The 19,582-nt window shown below is 44.8% G+C and overlaps 1 protein-coding gene across 3 annotated transcripts in view; it reads left to right on the top strand.

Moving 5' to 3' along the window:
• The window catches only part of BRINP1 (BMP/retinoic acid inducible neural specific 1), a 167,639-nt gene that overhangs the window by 132,143 nt on the left and 15,914 nt on the right, over nt 1–19,582 (top strand). For all 3 annotated transcript variants that reach the window (XM_074330929.1, XM_074330928.1, XM_019731196.2), the window contains 2 exons: nt 5,063–5,299; nt 9,883–10,105. In XM_074330929.1, coding sequence (XP_074187030.1) covers nt 5,063–5,299; nt 9,883–10,105 — 460 coding nt within the window. The remainder of the gene's footprint in view (nt 1–5,062; nt 5,300–9,882; nt 10,106–19,582) is intronic.

Below are 19,582 nucleotides of genomic sequence, written 5' to 3'. Positions count from 1 at the left end.
TTAAAGTACAAACAATAGAGTGGTAAATAATGAAGACCTATAATAACTACTATTAAAAAGAAAATGCACTCCTGGCATCTTTCCTACTGGCCCAAATGGAGCTACTGAAGGAGCATTTTTCCAAGAAGGGCTCAAGTTGGATCCAGGTGATGGATTATGTTCTGATATGATGTAAATGGAGGAACTTAACATTTATTGAACACTTAATTATGCCAATGTCTTAGTCTGCTTGGGCTGCTGTAACAAAATGCTGTAGACTGGGTGGTTGAAACAAGAGATATTTATTTGTTACAGCTCTGGAGGTTGGGAAGTCTTAGATCAAAGAGCCAACAGATTCCGTGTCTGGTAAAGGCGTGCTCCTGGCTTGTAGACTGCTTTCTCACTGTGTGCTCACGTGGTCTTTCCCTGGTGTGTGCTCATGGAGGGAAAGGTGGAGAGAGGAGGAGGGGGAGAAGGGGAAGGGGGTGCTTAACTCTCTCTTCCTCTTCTTATGAAGGCACTAATCCTATCGTGGAGACCCCACCTTCATGACCTAATCTAACCATCATCACCCCCCAAAGGCCCCACCTCCTAATACCCTCACATTGGGCTCAGGGTTTCAACATAGGAATTTTAGGGAGATGCAAACATTCCGCCTGTGACAGCCAAGTTCTTGTTTAAGTACTGTTTATGCCTGTTTTCCCCTCACTGACTTCTCACAACAGCTCTGGAAAGTGGTTATTGGGATTTTAACTTCACAGGCAAGGAAACTGAGTTTCCGAGAGGCTACGACATTCCCAGAGGCCACTCTGTGCAGGAACACTCAGCCAGGATTTTGTCTCGGTTTCCACACTTGCCCACTAGAGAGGTGGAAGGACCATCGTGTATTTCAGAACTCAGTCAGACTTCCTGGTATTTGAGTCCTGAGTCTGTCCCTTTCATTATGGAGCTTTGGGCAGATCACCTAACTTATCAATTCTAACATCTTCCAAATGTAATGGGGCAACTCTTTCTTTCATTGGGATAAAAAGGAGGATAGTTTTTGCATTCCACAAATGAGAACCCAGAGCCGGTGCTGGGCTTGGCCTTTATTTACACTCTGGGGGTCTGCAGTGGACAGACAAGGCCCTGCCCCCGCTAAAGCCCACTCTCTAATGGGGGAGATGGGAAAATAAACATGAAAACAAATTAGTAAGATACTTTCAGTAAGTAACGAGTCCTATAAAGAAAGTAGAAGAAGCACTTTAATTAGTGTGGTCTGGGAAGGTCAGGATTATAGGACCAAGAAGCCATGCAGAGATCCGGGAAAAGAATATTCTAGGCACAGGAAGGGCAAGTGCAAAGGCTGTAGGAATGATATGACTGGCACACGGAGGGATGGAAGAAAAGGCAGGATGCCTGGTGTGTTCTGAACAAAGAAAAGAATATTAGAAGAGGAAAGAGGGAGGCAAAAAAGTAGAGCTATTCTACCTTGTGCCAGAGAGAAGGAGAAATAATATCTCAGTCTGTACATAAAATACAAAAAAAATATTGTCAGATGTATGTGTTGAAGGTGATGTGGGAAGAAGGACTAAGGAAGATGGGGCACAAATCAGGAAAAGAGAATAAAGACGACGTGGGTGTTCCCACAGCTACATTACCCACTCACTCTGTGGAACACTGAAACATTTCATTTTAAAGTATCAGGTTTTTTTGTTTCTTTTTCCCCCCCAAAGTATAATGAGATTGAAGGGAAAATATTCCATATGTTCAGCGTGGGTGCATTGGTGTTCCAAAGAAACTCTCAACTAGTGCCTTCCTGGATTTTTGTGACGCAAAATTTATATGCTTGGCCATAATGGTGGCCTTTCTCTTTCTCTCTCTGATTTTCTCAGTGTTTCCTTTCCGTGTGTGTGTGTGTGTGTGTGTGTGTGTGTGTGTGTGTGTCTGTCTGTCTTTGGGAACTATGGCGACACAATATTCCACCCCAACCGGCAGCTGTATATCTTTCAAACAGTGGATCTACAAGCCAAATCCCCCTCCAAATTATTTACGACTCCCATTGAAGTGGGCAGGATTCAGGCACCCATCGCGGAGGTCAGCAATGGCCTCTTTGTTGGACACAGGTCATCAGGAGATGGCTCTGGTGGTGACTGCTCTGTGAACCTCCGCTGCTGTAGAAATGGTTATGTAACTTTAAACAGTAATGACATTTTGCAGAAAAGTGCTTTTTAATTGCTATGTCTTCATTATTCTCTTTCAAATTTGCCCAGGAGATTCTGCCTCAGAGACAGCTCACATGTTCTGAGTTTCCATTTTTAAAGAGCAGCTAGTTTTGTGTTTCAGCTGCTTCCAGAAACCCCCCAACCCCAAACTTCATCTGTTTTCGGTTGCATTAAATGGGGTAGGTAATATTGCCTTTTGTATCCTTGCCAAACAGAGAAATGATTTGACGCAATTTTCTAAAAATGCTCTCCCCGAATTCCTTTTGGGCTGGGACCAAGAATAGAATATTTTATCCCCTACAAAAGGGAGAAAGAAAATGATGAGCAAGCTAGAAAAACAGGACGGAGAGTGTAGTCTGTAGAGTTCCTTTAAGCAACAGAAACTTAACCCCAATCCATAGACTCAGATGCCTATAGGGGATTGGGAGCAGCAGCTAAAAATAAATTTTGCTTTGGAAGTGAAAATGGTGATACAGATAAAGTGACTCAATAATGCATACTCTGAAAGAATTGTAGACTTGGTTTAGAAGGGACTTTATTGCTTGACTTGTTTTGCACCACCTTTTGGTATTTGTATCATACCCGCCCCCCCCCCCCCCGCCCCGTACAGTACATCCTTCTGAGTATTCGCTCAAACTCACATGGACCCCTTCCTCACAGATGTGGAACTCACTCAGTCTTGCAGTGGACCACTGCCCAAGCTACTCAGCTCTATCTGTTAGAGCACCTTCCGTGCATAGTGACATAGGCTCCACCTTCCTGAATAGCCCTCCCTTCATTGCCCGTTCAACAGGCATAGGATTCTCAACCCCATTTCTCATGAAATTTCTCCGAATAGCTAGAGACTGCCTTCTGAGTATTATCTTCTTTTGATTAAATACCCACAGCTATTGTCCACTTATTCTGAAGGTTCTGTTGAAACTTTAGAAAACTGTAATCAAAAGAGTAACCTCATCACCATCATCTTTATCATCAAAACCAGGCATAACTGCCATTTATTGTTTGCTTGCGCCATGCCAGGAACTCGTCTAGACAATCTGCAGGAATTCTTTCACTTAGTCCTCTTAACGACCTTCTGATGTGGGTAGTGAAAGTGTTTCCATTTTATAGAAGAGAAAGTGGAGCCGTCGAGAGGTTGAATAACTTGCTTGCGGTGACTTAGGTAGTGAGAAGAAGAGCCTGACTCCAGCGATGCCCCGCTTTTAACTACCTTATCATGGTTTCTTACCGTAAGGCACGCTGCAGGCACCATCTTCTTTCCCACAATGCCCCCTCTAACATAGCCTTTCGTCTTAGCTGCCGTATGAAAACAGGTTGAAATGATGGCGCTTCATTTTTTTTAAGAAAATAATTTGAAGGTGAGAGAGGAAAGATAAAAATCTGGAAGCAACTGTGAAGTAGAGAGAGAGAGAGAAATGCTGAGCTTATTCAGCAGTTCTCTGATGAGTAGCATTAGGGGGTGTCTCTGAAGCATGAATGATAAAAAAAAAATAATTAATCCAAATAACCCAGCTCTCTTTTACACAGTGAGTAGTAAAACCATTATGTCCATATGCATTGGTGGCTAAAACTGTTAGCAGCTCCAAATGAGGTGGAGAGAAATGTCCCAGGTAAAAGTGTGTTAATGAATTAATTTAGCCCAGAATTATCCTATCTGGGCACCATCGGCAATAGCTTGCTCTGCTGACATTTCAAGGGTACAGCGGTAGTGCTCACGCCCAGATAAATCCGTCCCCATCAGTGCTCTCAGGATTAAGGCTTTGCTTAGTCAAGTATAGAGAAAAGATCATGAGATGTGGTCAGAGTGCTCCTTCTATAACCACCGGCTCGTCACATTCCCTCCGTGGGTCTGGCTTCTTTATTTTTAGAGCAAAAAAGAGAAAATTAATTCTCTCTGATGTCATTCTCCACTGGTATTTTTTTTTTTTATGATACCGTGATCTTATTAAATTAGAGCACTCTTCATATATCATTCTTCCCCTTGAAATGTACCCAAGTACCCCCATGATCCACAGAATGAAATCCAAATTTTTTAGCAGACACTGGCATCTGCTCTTCTCTAAAACCTATTCTCCTACAGCACTGCACCCCCGCCCATCGAAATTCGTTTCATTGACCGGCAACTCCCAGGCACGCTGTATCTTTGTTCTTGCTGTTCCTCTCTTCAGAGTGTACTTGCTGTTCTTTTTACATGATGCTCACTTATTCACCTTTCAACCAGCCCAAGTACCGTCTCCTGCACAAAGGCTTGCCTGCTCTCCAAGCAGTGTCATTTGCCGTTTTCTGCTGCCCCGTTGCCCGGTGTGGCTGTCTCTGCTTCAGATCTATAAAGCTGTGTTATTATGATGTGTGTTTATGTCTATCCTTGCTGACTACAGTGTAAACTCCCCAAGGGCTAGAATCATGTCTGTTGTTGTTGTGTGTGTGTGTGTGTGTGTGTGTGTGTGTGTGTGTGTTTATCTCTATAGACCTAGTGTCTAGCTCATGACTTAATGCTTCATAATCATTTGAAGAAAGGAAAAGGAAAGAAATGAAGGAAATAAGGCAAACCAATAATCTCATGCTTTGAATAAGAGTTTTCTCCCCAGATGGAAAAGGTGGATTTCAGATCTTCTTCTAGCCTCAGTCCTAATGTAACAGAATAGAGATGCATTTCAGAGATGGCCAAGGTCATGACCTGAGATGTTTAAGGAGAAGCGGCACCACTGGAGGCCTAGCGGATAATGCCCTGCCTGGATCTAGGCAGGCCCGGAACTATTTTGGTATAATACACCGGGAAGAAGCTCGCCGCTTCAGAATCCCACGCATCACCTTTTTAAATTGTTAATGAAACACCTTTTTTAACCTTTCTGTTTCCCCTTCTGGCTCTTCTCAACCAGGTCTTCAGATAATCTTCCCTCAGTATCTGCAAGAGAAGTTTGTCCAGTCGGCCTTGAGCTACATCATGTGTAACGGTGAAGGGGAGTACGTGTGCCAGAACAGCCAGTGCCGCTGCCAGTGCGCAGAGGAGTTCCCCCAATGCAACTGCCCCTTCACCGACATCCAGATCATGGAGTTCACGCTGGCCAACATGGCCAAGTCTTGGGCCGAAGCTTACAAGGACCTGGAGAATTCAGGTACGTGCCTCACTTAGTACTGCTGCACGAATGGCCCTGAGCCACGTCTGGAAAAGGCAACTGTGTGACTGCTGTGAGGGAATATTCACCGACCTCCCTACTCTTTCACTTTGGAGGGTTCTGAGCCAGGACTAGGGGCTGCCATGGCGTTGGCACTCAATAAATCGCCGCTGAATGGGATCACGGATAACATAGTCAAGTTTGTGGTCCAATGATGCATTGTCTCTGTGGCACCCAGAAGACAGAGAAATAGCACGTAGGAAGCCTCCAGAGAAGGGACAGTCAAAGGTGCTTGTATTGGCTCCTGAGTCTGTGTGTCCATCTAGCTCTCTAAGTAAAAAGTGCACGTCCATGTGTAAATATGTACACGTACATATGTATGTAGATATTAATAGGGATATCCAAAGACTCCACAAGCTGTCAACGCTGGAAGTCCCTTTTCAGGTGACTTAGCTATTCCTGCCTTTCCTGGTTAAGAAAAATGAGTGTCAGGGGAGGAAAATCAGCTACCGGAGCGTGAGGTGTGAAGTTGGAGCTCGGCCCTCAGGCAGCTTCTTGTTCATGGGAAAGCCAGGCATTCATCATATAACCATGCTAGGGACTGTGACATTTTAATCATACGTGGGTAAAGAATGAGAAGCCACTGTGAGCAAATCATGTCATGGCAGGGTTAATGTGGTCGGGAGAGTCAGGAGAGGCCCCCCTGAGGGACAGCGGAAGTCAGAGTTCCTGACCGTGGTGGAGAGATCAGACGGTGAGTGCAGGCCAACCAACAGGAGGCCATCCCAATGTCCTAGGAGAGAGATGACGGATGTGGGGGAGGGCCATGGCACAGGCAGTAGAAATGGGACAGCTGCAGCGGTATTTAGAAGAATGAATTAGCAGGACTGAAGAAGAGAAGGGTATTGCAGTGAGAGCCACGAACTTCTTTTAGGTATGTCTGTTAGACAGTTTGATGGATGTTGGTGCCATCCACTGAGCTAGAACACCCTGGAAGGTTTGGAAAGAAGACTGTGTACTCATTTCTGGACACGAAAAGCTTGGAAATCTTTGAGACTTCAAAGAAGAGATGCCAAGTAGATACTTGGCTTATAATATGTCCTCAGGTATCTGTTAAATGAATGGACATATTTATAGAACATCGCTGCTTTTAAAACAGCTTTATGTTCCCTAAATCTATTACACCAGCCGCATTAAAGTAAGTAATGATATTCCTATATTGTAGAGGAGGGAGGGTGCCAAGACCCAGTGTCTTCCCCAGGGTTACATACTTAGTACACGACAGCGTCTGTAATGGGATCCCGGATCCCAAACCCAGTGCTCGTAGCAGCATTTGTAACTTATTAATTCTACTTTACCCGCCCCCCCCCCCATCCTCAATTCCCTCATCTGGTAAATGAGAAGACATGTTTATGTGTTTAATATTTGAATTTATTTAAATCTTTAGCCAAGAAACCCTTTGATCAAACAAAATCATACCTTGGAGCCACTGTGTACCACAGATAAAAGCTGAGCTCTATTCAGCTGTGTTGGAAAACTGCTGGTTTCCACGAACTCTTGGTTCCCAACCAGCCCTGGGCACACACGATGCTTCAGCTTCAGTGGAGCTGTGGATGCCTTACGAACCTGCACCCGTTAGTCCCTTTAAAATCCTGGGAACACATAAAAGAGAGAGGGTCATGATGGAAATGTATTGTGACGATTATTTGGCCTCAAAAAAAATTTATTTTTGAAAAAATGTTTTTGCAAGGGGATTGTACCAGTTGTTTTAAAGCAGAGAACGTAGGCTGTATGCACAAGCGGTAGGGGTCTTTAGCATCTAATCCTTATTTCCAAGGAAGAGAAACCACTTTGAGTGGGCGGGTGGGTGAGGAAACACAGAAAGTGGAGATGCTGCAAAGTAGGCTGAATAGGTCATGGGAATTACTTGTGTCCCGCTTTCTCCTCGTAAGAGCTCATATACGCTTTATCCGTTTGAAATGTTTTCACCCATTAAGGCAAATCCATCCACTCATACGTGTCTGCGTGGCTTGTGCATGTGTACTTTCCTCCTTTTCATTTTCAGCTCATAACCTAATATCTTAGCACCAGGTAATTTGGGTGGATTAATGACCAGCCAAAGATAAAAGCCGGTGTTGATTCCTTGATGGTGCCAGAGTGTTGGTGGTCAGATAGGACTTAGTTTACACCCATGAATGGGGGTTGTCTCCTTTATTGGGAGGGAACCCTTCTACTTTTAGTCAAGAAAATGAAATCATTTTAACTTTTAAATGGTGTTTTCTTATCTGACCCAAATTCCAGTTCATTGAAAGGACTATTATCTCCTTCGAGGTCAACAGAGCTTTACAAGATAAGCTGCAGATCTTCCGTGTAAGAAGGGCCGGACTGGCCAAAGCAGTGGTCATTAGGGCCAGTGCCCCGCCTCCAGCCCGCTCACTGAATAAATCAATCATGCAGTCCTGTGTTATCCTCTGCATCTTACCTTCCATCGACCACGTTCTATACATCGGGAGCTATGTAGGCAGATGCAATCCTATGTCACCCTCTCAACATTTGCATTAGATGCTATTATACCTGCTTGACAGATGGGAAACCTGAAGTGTTGAGAGAATAATGGTCACACAGCTGTTGGGTGGGTGAGATGCGATTTCAACGCATGCATGTCTGTCTATAATGAGGTGTCTGGGGTTCTCTAGGAGTTAGAGATCATTCCCCTCGATGTATGTTTCCAGCACCTTTTGTTCTTTTCCCCGTACACTGATCCTTGTTATGTGTTGAGAATAAGCACGATATGCTAAGTAAGAGCATAACTTTCGGAGCCAGTCTAGAGTTCTAATTCTATCATCACGCTGTGTGACCTTGGCAAGTTAATTAACTTCTCTGTGTCCTAGTTTCTACAAAAAGGGGCGTACAAGTACCCACCTTATAGGTTTGCTATAAAATTACTTATATGTGTTAGGTGTTTAAGACCGAGCCTGGTGCTTATCGAGAGCTAGGTAAGCATTTTTCAAAATAAAATGAATGCCTAATGTACTTGAAATTTCCTTGTAAGTTTTATAACGTGAAGTGAAAATACTAGTCTCAAGATACATATACAGAGTGTGACAAAAATATGTATACACATTTTAAGAAAGAAAAAATTAAAATTGTAATACTCAACATGTACCGGTAACAAAAGATGAATACAAGTCATGTTTGACTTCTGCAGTTACAAGAGATGCTCAAAGTGGTTACCATCAGCGTAATTTTAATAGATTTTTATTTCCTTTCTTAAAATGTGAATACATATATTTTTGGCACCCTCTGTATATGTATTGTTACTATATATATATTTTTCATTATGTATGTAATCTACCCTGTTTCCCCGAAAATAAGACCTAGTGGGACAATCAGCTCTAATGCGTCTTTTGGAGCAAAAATGAATATAAGACCCAGTATTATGTCATATCATATCATATCATATCATATCATATCATATCATATCATAGACCCGGTCATCTGAAGATAATTTTTGCTTATATTAATTAATATAAGACCACGTCTTATATTAATTTAGATGCATTAGAGCTGATTGTCCAGCTAGGTCTTATTTTTGGGGAAACACAGTAATCACTTCGCCTTTTCACCTGCAAAATGATCAACCCCTTAATTCTTTAAGTTTCCCATTAGTTGAAGGGGGGCATGGCTGGGGTGGGGAGTAAATATTAAATCAGAAAACAGCAACTCAGGTTTTAGTCCTTCCTCTTGTCACTCATGGGCTGTTCTACCTTCAGAAAGTCATTTTCCCACCTTGGACTTCAGTTTCCGTATATGTAGATCTAGAGAGCTAGCTGATATTCCGAAACTCAGCATCACAAAGTGAGGCAGAAACCTTCCCCCAGCTGACCCACAAGTGTGTCCCCATCTCTTAAACTGGCATTTCCCAAGATGGGACATGCCGTACAATGGTACACGCTTACAACGTCTCCTAAGACTGGATCACATAGTGGAGCGGCTGACCCACCTGGATCTCTATCAAACCTGCAGATTCCATCAAAGAGAATGTTTCAGTCGGTGCTAATGTGTCTTTAACGACTCTACCACTTGCTACTTTCCTGCATTTCAAAGTAAGAGCAGGGACAGGGGTTTGGTCGTTTAGCGGGTGACAGTATCTGGCTAGAATTAATTAACAATGTTTGCATCATCCTTATTTTAACCGCTTTATTTTGATAGCTCCCATTTTACTGAAGGCATAGGATCATGGTTTTCTACGTAGAATTGGATAAAAATGTGGTTTAACTGATCCTGAGTAAGTAAAAGCACAAGTGATATGTGAACATCGTTATCAGGTTGCAGTCAGATGACAGAAGCTCGGAATGCCCTGTCTGCAACACGGATGCAGGATGTGCATTCCCTCCTGCGGCCGCACGCTGGAAGTGCAGTGGCCTTTGCACTGCCTGCTTGCAGCAGAGCAGGCAGTGCCGTGTTCCCTGGGCCACACACAACTTAGTTCTGTTTGCTGGCCTGCTGTACTGGTGGGTGGGCAGCCTCAGGTGGCGGCTGTCCTGCTCATGCCTCCTCTCCCGACCTTTGTTTCTTGCTAGATGAGTTCAAATCGTTTATGAAGCGCCTGCCCAGCAACCACTTCCTGACCATTGGGAGCATCCATCAGCACTGGGGCAACGACTGGGACCTGCAGAACCGCTACAAGCTCCTGCAGAGCGCCATGGAGGCCCAGAGGCAGAAGATTCAACGCACTGCCCGCAAGCTCTTCGGCCTCAGTGTCCGCTGCCGCCATAATCCCAACCACCAGCTGCCTAGAGAGAGGTCAGTGCTGGCACCCCAACCGCCTCTGCAGGCTCGGACCTGTGCTAGCGTGCATTCAGTTGTTTCCGAGGGCAGTGCAATGCAAGTGATGCATTGCGAGGTGCAGGACCCATCGTTTTTCTGGATTGTCTCGGGTTTCTCCTCTACTGGCCCTGGCCACACTGGATTGCTCATTGTTTCCTGAATATACCCTGAGCTTTCGGCCTCTGTGTTCTGTCTGATCTATCTGATGAAGAAGGGAACTAATACTAGTCCTGACTGTTATGGGACGTGATGCTTGTTGCTTACAATGTGTTATCTATTTAATTATGAAATTACTTGGAAAAGCAAATGTTAGCATCCCATCTTAATGGTGAAGAAACCGGGTTAACTAATTCAGCAGTCAGCTGTTCACTGAGGACCTTTGATCAGGGCCAGGAGTAGAGTGACGCAAACAAGGCACCTCCCATGGAAAGTGTAAGGGGCACTCCCGCTCTGGGTCATGTGAGTGCAGGGTCCTCACCTGGGAGCCAGGACCTCCTTTCAGGCCTGGATGTCTCCTTGGCCTCACGCTAGTCCCAGCCCTGCTCTTCATATAGTCTGATGAATGGTAGGGAACATGGGGTGAAAAACACAGACAGCTGTGGCTTCATAGCTCTTAGGGTTGGTCTGCTCTCTCAGGGACCCCCAGGGAAGAAGCTAGTCTTCAAACCCAGATCTTTCAGACTCCACCTCCCAGGGCCTCTGTGCGTTGCCCCTGGGGTTTTCTGTAGTGGTGGACCCAGGATATCCCGGATGGCATCACAGGAGAGCAAGTATGCAGGTTTGAGGGCTCTCCACCCTGTGTCTGCCAAAGCAGCGGAGCTTCCATCCGTTTCATGTTTGGGCATTCCACATCCAGTATTATTTGGAAAGAGATCTATCTACTCTTTAAAAGATTGAGGCTAAGTCACATTCACTCAATAGATTCTATATCAGCCACATATTAATATATATGATTGCTACTCCATTGAACAGACCAGAAAACTGAAGCTCAGAGAAGTCAAGTGGTTGGTCTAAAACTACAGTGTAAGTCAGTGGTTCTTAACTGGAGGTGATTTTGTCCCCAAGGCACATTTAGAAATATCTGAAGACAGCTTTGATTATTGTAACAAGGGTGGTGGTGCTATTGCATAATGCGGTCCCCCCAGCAAAGTAAGTGTTGCTGCTGTAAGAGAAATAGACGAGATGTCCCCTGACTCGATGAATCTACATGCTGTGTTCTTAATCACCATGCTCCATGGACACTCACAATTTAAAAATCACTGGACTAATCTAAGCAGTCTCCCTCCATCCAACCACCCCCATCCAAGCACCCATTTTTCTTTCATTTTTCTGGACCCCAAATCAAGTACTGCTTCCTTCATGAAGTCTTCCCTGGTTGCACCAGCCAAAGGCTCCTTATTTTAAGTTCCCATTAATCTAAAACTCCTGCCTCCATCAGCATATTTTTCCTCCTCTTGCCCATTATGAAACCTCTTTCTTCTACACTTGTCTGTGCTCATCCCTGTTTTCCCCATTCCCTCCAACTCTGAGCCCATTGCTTTGCACCAAGTATGTGATCATTATTTTTTATGAATCACGTAGAATTCCTTCTGGCAGTGGCTTACTTGTTGCAATGCCGCAGAACCAGGGACTGAGAGAAAGGGGTCCAGTCACAAAACCCCTTCTTATCATCTGCAGCAGATGCCCAAGCTGCCTCCATGAATGAGTGTCTGAAGTAGATTCCATCTAGACCCATCCAGCATCTGTTATGTGACCTGTCGCCCTGAGAGAACTGGAGGCGAACACAGTAAACAGTGCTGTGAAAGAGTGAGGGGTTCTGTTGGCAACCAGGGAAAACGCCCCATACGGATATTAGCTTGCTAGGGCTGCCGTAGTCAAAGTACCACAGATTGAGTGGTTTAAACAACAGCAATTTATTTTCTCACAGTTCTGAAGGCTGGAAGTCCGAGATGGGGGTGTCACCCGGGTTGGTTTCTTCTGAGGCGTCTCTGTGGCCTGTGGGTAGACATGTTCTCCCTGCGTCTTCACATGGTCTGTCACTCTGTGTGTGTCTGTGTCCTGATGTCCTCTTTTTATAAGGACACGAGTCCTATTTTGTTAGGGCTCACCTCAGTGACCTCATTTTAAATTAACTCCATCTTTAAAAACCTGATCTCCAAATAGAGTCAGATTCTGAGGTCCTCAGGGTGAGGAGTTGAACATAGGAATTTGGGGGTAGAAATAATTCAGCAAAAGTTCTGTAAAAGGGGGCCTTTGATCAGACCTGTAGGTGAGGAAGCTGCATCCCCAGGCCTGACCACGCTGAATGCAAGTTGGTGGAAAAGAGTAACCATCACGTGGCTTTAAACAGATACCTGTCTCTTCAATTTTGCTGGTTGTCACATCAGAGAATGAAGTGGGTCCAAAGGCCTAAAGACACTGGGTAGACACGTTTATTAAAGGTGAGAAGAATGTCTTGGCATAGAGCAGAGCACCACGGCTGTTTCGGGTCTAGGGACACCTCAGGGGGGTTCCAGAAGGAGAGGAGCTAGACAGGCATTGGAAGGGAGGAAGGAGGGTGATGGTGCCCTACCATTAATTAGCGAGCTGTGTGACCTTGAGCAGGTCACTTCACTTCTCTGAGCGCAGGTGTTCACATACATGAACAAGCGCTCTTCCTGTGCAAGCCATCAGGTGCAGACACTGGAGGTGTCCTGCAACCACCAGGACCTTCAAAGGAAGAACTTGCCGTGTTGCCGTCTCTCATCCTGAGATGAGAAAACTTGCCCTAATCATGCCGTTCCTCCTCCACTCACCTGGAGAGGACGTCTGCAATTCCACCTTGGCACACCACTCAATTATGTTCAGTTAAGGAGTGTTGACTGCTGGGTAGTGGGGGTGTGGGGAACAGAAGGTCGGCTCTGGGCTGGTTTCTCTGAGGCTGTACCTTCTTGCTGGCTGTGGGCTTCTTTCTGACATCTGAATCGAAGGCTTTAATGAGTGTTTCTCACACCAGCAGGGAGGACACCTCCCTGCCCAGGACTAGTGTCAGACAGAGGTGCTAACACTGGGGATCTCGGGCCACCTGAGCTGAGCAAGCTGGAATATGTAAATGAACTGCTTTCTAGGCTGCGATTTGTTGGCACGCCAGACTCCGTGGGAGATGAGTCCACCAAGCAGATGCTGTCACTGCTGCATGTGTCACAGGGACTTTTACTTGTGTCACAGAGAGGTGGCATTGTGGAGGCTGGGGGGGAGAGGGAAAGAGCTATAGCTGCACACAGACCGGGTCCGAATCCTGGTTCCATCATTTACCAGTCAGGAGGCTTTCTAGAAGTCCCAGCACCTCATTTGCAAGGGGGCATGATAACACTGGCTTTGGGTTAAGTGCGGGAATTAAGATTTTAAAATTTAAAAAGCTTAGGAAAGTGCCTGACTTAGTTAAAAGAAAGTAGAAGAGATACTAAGGTGAGGGAGGGAGAGTTGTCACTTGGTATATGTATTCTAAATGTCAGGTACTGTTCTAATCATCTTATATGAACTAACTAACTTCTTCCATACTGCAACCTTATGAACGAGGTATTCTTGCTGTCTTACTATTCTTATTTACAGATAAGGGAACTGAGGCACAGAGAGTTAAGTAATGTACCCAGAATCAACAGATATTCATTATTTTGTTAGTACGTCCAAGACATGTTTACCTATAAAATTTAGTGAGACGTCAAATACAGATCATTAGACCTTTGTTTTGAGGCATATTGGAAACTTTATATTGGGCTGGAAGGCACAAGGGGTGTTCTGGTTATCAACTGATGCTAAACAGTTCACCCCAAGATGTCAGTGGCTCAAAACCACAGTGTAGAATCGTCTTTCATGGTTCTGTAGGTTGACTGGACACAGCTGGGGGTGGGGGGGTCTCTCAAATCGGTGCTGAAGTCATCTGGGAGCTCAGCTGGCTGGCAGTCAGAGTGCCTACAGGGGCCCTTTCCGTGTGGCCTGGGCTTCTTGCAGCACGGCAGCATCCTGAGACTAAAAGGACACTGTAAGCCTTCTTACAAATTAGCTTTGGAAGTCCAAGAGCATCGCGTCTGTCACGTTCTATTGGCCGAAAGCCCAGCCCCACATTCGAGGGTGTGAATACTGACAGGTGTGGGTTCCCGAGGGCAGAGGGAGTCTTTGGAGATTATATATTACAGGATAAATTGAGTATAATTAGAGCTGCAGGTGACTATGCTATATGCGGGCAAAGAAGCTTCACAATAATAATAACAATCACAAAACAATAACAATCAATTACTGAGCAGGTATTTATAACAGGCAATGGAGCTGGCTAACTAGAAAGATTCTAATCGGGCAGCCTGGGTTCAAATCCTCGCATTGCCACCTGCTTACATTGTAACGCTGGGGAATTGACTACCATCTTTGAGCCTCAATGTTTTCATGTATAAAAAGGGGCCAATAGTAGGGCCGACGTCCTAAGGCTGTTTTGGAAATTCAATGCTGTAACCCACATGAAATGCTTCGAGCGGTGCCTGGCACATGGAAAACACGCCCTCCATGTTAGCTACGTTTCTTATTGTGATTTTTACCAGGCACTGATATGTTGCTTGTCAATTATTGAGCCCACCTTAATGCTCAGTGAGCGTGAGTACTGAGGAAGGTGACATACAGTTTTTTCTTCTAATCCTCACACTATCTGTGTGACGTTGATGCTCTTGGACTTGTTTTATCCATGAGGAAACTGAGGAGGCAGAGATGTCAGTCACTTGTCCAAGGTCACAGGGCAGGGAAGTGGCAGGACTGGCGTTGTCTCGCTGACTCCTTGCTGGGCTCGGGGGTCAGGAGCCCTGTGCAGGCTTGAAGCCGTGTGCAGCAGCGTGGAGAGGTGGCCGTGCTTGGACGGGGCCCCTGCTTTGAGTGTGTAGTGATGCCAAAGGCAGGGTTAGCTCATCAAGGTCATGGGGGCGTTGGCGGACCAGGATTCCAGTTTTATAGTGTCTCCTATGGTATGCTGAGATGCAGGAAATGGCCCGGTCGTGGAGCCCTGAGTCAGCCCCAGAGCCCAGGCAGAAACCCAGGCAGACATATCAGACACATCTGTGGTTAGAGAGATGAGGTCAGGTTCAGTGAAGGTCAGTGCAGCCAGCATGTCCTGAAAGCTTTCCCCGTGTTAAGCTCTGGAAGCCCCCAGATCAGTAAGACTCATCCCACCCTCAGGTTCAACACTCGTTAGGATGAGGGCGCAAGACTCTTTCTAAACCACACCTGCCAGGGGATCCAACACCCAACCAAAGGTTTATTGGGTGCCCATTGTATAGAAGGTTTTTTGGGGTCCCAGGAATACTGCGGTGGATTTCTTTTAGCCTGTGCAGGACCTGGCCCCAGTGTCAGACCATGGCACTGTGGTTGGGTAGGTTGGGGAAAGACGGGGGACCCACGAGGAAGGTTTCTGTGGGTTGTTTCCCTCTCAGGACATCCTTATGTTACACAGTTAAAAAGGGGGAGAGATTGGGAAGTGGGCTCTGAGTATGTTCACTACTATTACATGGCCTGAGACTTTGTGAGCTGTGGTTGTGTCATCTGTAGAGCTGGCATAATAATTTCTTCCTCCTGCCTCAGAGGGTCTCTGGCTCACCTGAGATGGGGTCCAGACGCACTTCGTAAACTCCGCGTGCTCTCTGCAAGGAGGCTCTGCAAGCAGGATGAACGTGAAGCCAGATTCATCGGGCAGAGAATGAATGGGGCCGAGTTTAGGTTCAAGACAACGTTTAATAGTTAACACTTCTAAGGCATTTGTCGTGCCGGTATTGTTCTACCCACTTTCCCCTCATTCAAGCAGGTAGGACTAACTCTTCCCATTTTTATGAATGGAGAAATTCAGGAACGGAGATGTGAAGTGACTTGCTGAAGATTATACAGCAAATAAGAGGCAGGATTCAAACCCAGGCAGTCCTTTCCTGTAACCTCGGGTGCTGTTCTGCCTGGCCCTGAGGCAGGATGATTCAAGGGAGGCAGGATGATTCAAGGGGAAGCCTGAGGAAACACTGCATTGTGGTGGAAATCACCTGTCCTTGCAAAGGAGGGAGGGAGGGAGAAAGGAAATGGGGGAGAGAGAGCAAAAAAGAAGGCAGGAACGCGGGGAGAAAGGGAGAGAAGAAACACAAAATCACCGTGAGCGATGCTGAATTAGCTGACTTTTGTGCAATTCCATAAATGTTTGCTAACCACCTGGTCCCCCAGCCCTGTGCCAGACACTGGAAGGCATTTGAAAACACAAGCAACAGGGCTTTTGTCCTCAGGATGTCATTGTCTAGCCTCAGGGCATGTGAAAAGGACAGTGGTTGGAATCAGGGGTCCTGAGAAAGTCGTGGCCCTGCCCTGTGTGAGCTGTACTAAATCCAGGAGGCCTGGCACCTACTCCAGAGAATCCTGATGCAATAAACGCACTTTGCAAGGGTGGGGTGCAGGTTAAGTACTGAATGATTGCACCTCACCTATTGTGTCACCTTTTATCCGTTTTCTTTATGGAATTCTGAATTTAAACGCGTTTTGGGAAAATAAGGTGACTTTCTTTTCCTTCCCTCCCTTCCTTCCTTCCTTCCTTCCTTCCTTCCTTCCTTCCTTCCTTCCTTCCTTCCTTCCTTCCTTCCTTCCTTCCTTCCTTTTTTTCCTTAAAACAATTTGGAAACAACTGGGCTTAGTTTCTCTGAGGTCCTTCTCAACACTGGGAGAAATACCACTAAGAGAGAATGAGAGTGTTCAACTCCAAAATATTGGCAGAAGGTCAGTAATTGTATCTTGGAGCAGCATTGCTTTCAGATGATGCTAATTAGCCCATTTTAATAAGTAGTCTAATAGAGTTCAAACTAAGATCTTCTTTCCCCCAAAATTCCAATGGCCTTTTAACTAAGTCTCCCCAAATCTAATCACTTTCCAATCTACGTTCTACAGGGCAGTCAGAATTATTACTTAAGAATCAAATTCTATCTTGTCACATTCCTGCTGAAAACCTTGTGGTGACTGATCACCGCTCTATGGAAAAGGAGCAGAAGCTTACGATGACCTATAGGTCCGCCATCTTCTGGCCCCTGCCTGCCGCTGACTCTGGGTTGCACACCTTTTCTTAGCTCTCTCAGCTGCAGCCCCACTAATCTCCTTTCAGTTCACTAAATGTGCGTTGCTCCCTCCAACTCTACTGGCTTCACAAAGGCTGTTCCTCTACCTGGAATAACCCTTACTTTTCCTTCATTGAAGTAGCTTCTACCTATCCTTCAGAGCTTAGCTGAAAAAACTGTGTTCAATGAATGGACAAAGAAATTATTTTCTACTTGGAATGAGGTTCCAAGGGCATGTTGACGTAACCTTTTAAGATTGTGTCCATTGCCATAAAAATAACCTGCAGATGTCCTCACATATATTGTGTACATTTAGATCGTCTTCCCCATGCACAAGGGAAGAAATGAAGGCCACAGGGAGTGACTTGTTTAAAGTCACTCAGGAATGTGTGAACAGACGACAACTGACTAAAAGTCAGGCCCTCAGATGGTGACAGTCCACCCACCCACTCCTGAGCTGCACAACGAGTTGAAGACAATCTCCTTTTGCAAAAGGAGATTGTCTTCAACTGACCTCGATCCAAATCCTGAAAGTATCTCTTGTTAAGTCTGTTACTTGGAGAAATGAACCCTACTGAAGAAAAAAAAAATAAAAGAGGACAAAAATAGACATTTCTTGGAGTCTATTAAATTCAATGAAATAAGAAAAATTCCTCTCACCAAGTTGATGCTGAACATCATTGTGATGTGGTGTTTCTTCCCTATATCCTATCACCTGATTTTTGTAGAGGGTATAGTGTTGTGAGATAAGCAGGTCCATGGAGCCTTAACTTGAGGAGCAGGCAGGATAATTATTGGCATTTTCCGGTGACTCTTGGACTTGGTTTATTTTTACTTCTCATATTCACATGGCCTTGACCTAACAGTCTAGGCCTTAGTCAGGCACAGTGTAATTATGCATTGTTGAGCTGAAAATCTCTTGGGGGCATCCACCTCATGCTCCAATCCTGGGGCCACAGCTTCTGAACCTATGTGAGCTTTCAACATAGTTCCTGCTCCTTACAGTGTTTAATTGGTGTCTATGGAAAGTTTCTGGCTACCAAGATAATTGTTATCTCTATTAGGATGACCCTCAATATCCATGCTGACTTTGATTCTTCCCTCTGAACCATATACTTACTTGCCTCTGGATTTCACCTCCACAGACTCCTGCAGTGGGGCAGGCAGATGTGACTTATATTTTATTAAACTGAAGTCAATTTTAGTTTATTAGACTGACAGTTTCTGCTCTGCCACTTATTAGATGCATGACCTCCAAAAATCTCTTCACCTGAGTCCTCTGTTTCCTCATCTATAGGATCAAGATGATAAGAGTAGCTATCCCATGGAGTTTATGCCCCAGTCAGTTACATAATATATGTGAAAACTCTTCATAACCTGTAAAGAAATGAGCATATACAATAATAATACAATCAAGAGCACAGCGGTAGTGGACCCTAGATGTTTGATGAGGACACTGTTTCTGCTTCCAAGAAACAGATGTTTCCATTAGAGAAGAATCAAGCATGAGCTCAACAAAATGTAATAATATAGGAGGGAGGCAGTGAAACTTAAGATACCTAAGACGTCAGATTCCGGAGTCTGACAGGCCAAGGTGAGTGACTACCATCTACTAGCTGTGTAACCTTGACACTGTGCTAAGGTACCTGAGCTTCAGTTTCCTAATTGGAATGGTGGAGACAAAAATAATACCTAACTTCGGAAAACCAATAAAAGAATACATAGTTAAAAGTCAAAGTTCAGGGCTCTTTCACAGACAAATTAGAGGCCAATAATTTGTCGGCTAATAAAAAAAGTTCAGTTAAATAGGGAATCCTAAAATGTATACTTGCTGCAGTATATAAACACATTTTATTTTAAGTTAAATATATAAATATATGTTCCTGGGTCAGCCTTTTCAAATAAAGCCAACATCTTTTTTGAGCAGGTGGGTATATTCTATTTGACATTTTACTGGCTTCCTTGCATAAACCTGACCAATGATACTATGATATTTCCAACTTTGGTTTATTTAAAGTAGAACAGTAGATAAAGACTCTTGAGAAACAATCTACATATTTGTAGAACTTTAGGAACCCTTCCAGTCTTTCTCAGATACTCCCCCTTTATTTAAATGGATGGGAATTTTTTCAGCCACTGGTCTTTGTCGATATTTTTTCACAGAATTCAAATTAGTTTCCACAGAAAATGCTTGTATTTCATTAATTTATTTGACTTTTAATTTTGTGATTAATAATAGCAAATGCAACTGGCATGGACAGGTTTGGGAACACACAAAACTGACTTTCCGTAGGTGTGTCTGTCACGTGGAGGGAACAGAAGCAAGCTCTGTAGGATCATTACCAACCTGCCATGAGTA

The sequence above is a fragment of the Rhinolophus sinicus genome, linkage group LG04, assembly GCF_036562045.2.
Source record: "Rhinolophus sinicus isolate RSC01 linkage group LG04, ASM3656204v1, whole genome shotgun sequence".
Taxonomy (NCBI): domain Eukaryota; kingdom Metazoa; phylum Chordata; class Mammalia; order Chiroptera; family Rhinolophidae; genus Rhinolophus; species Rhinolophus sinicus.
The sequence above is the reverse complement of the archived record's forward strand: the minus strand, read 5'-3'. Positions and strand labels throughout refer to the sequence as shown.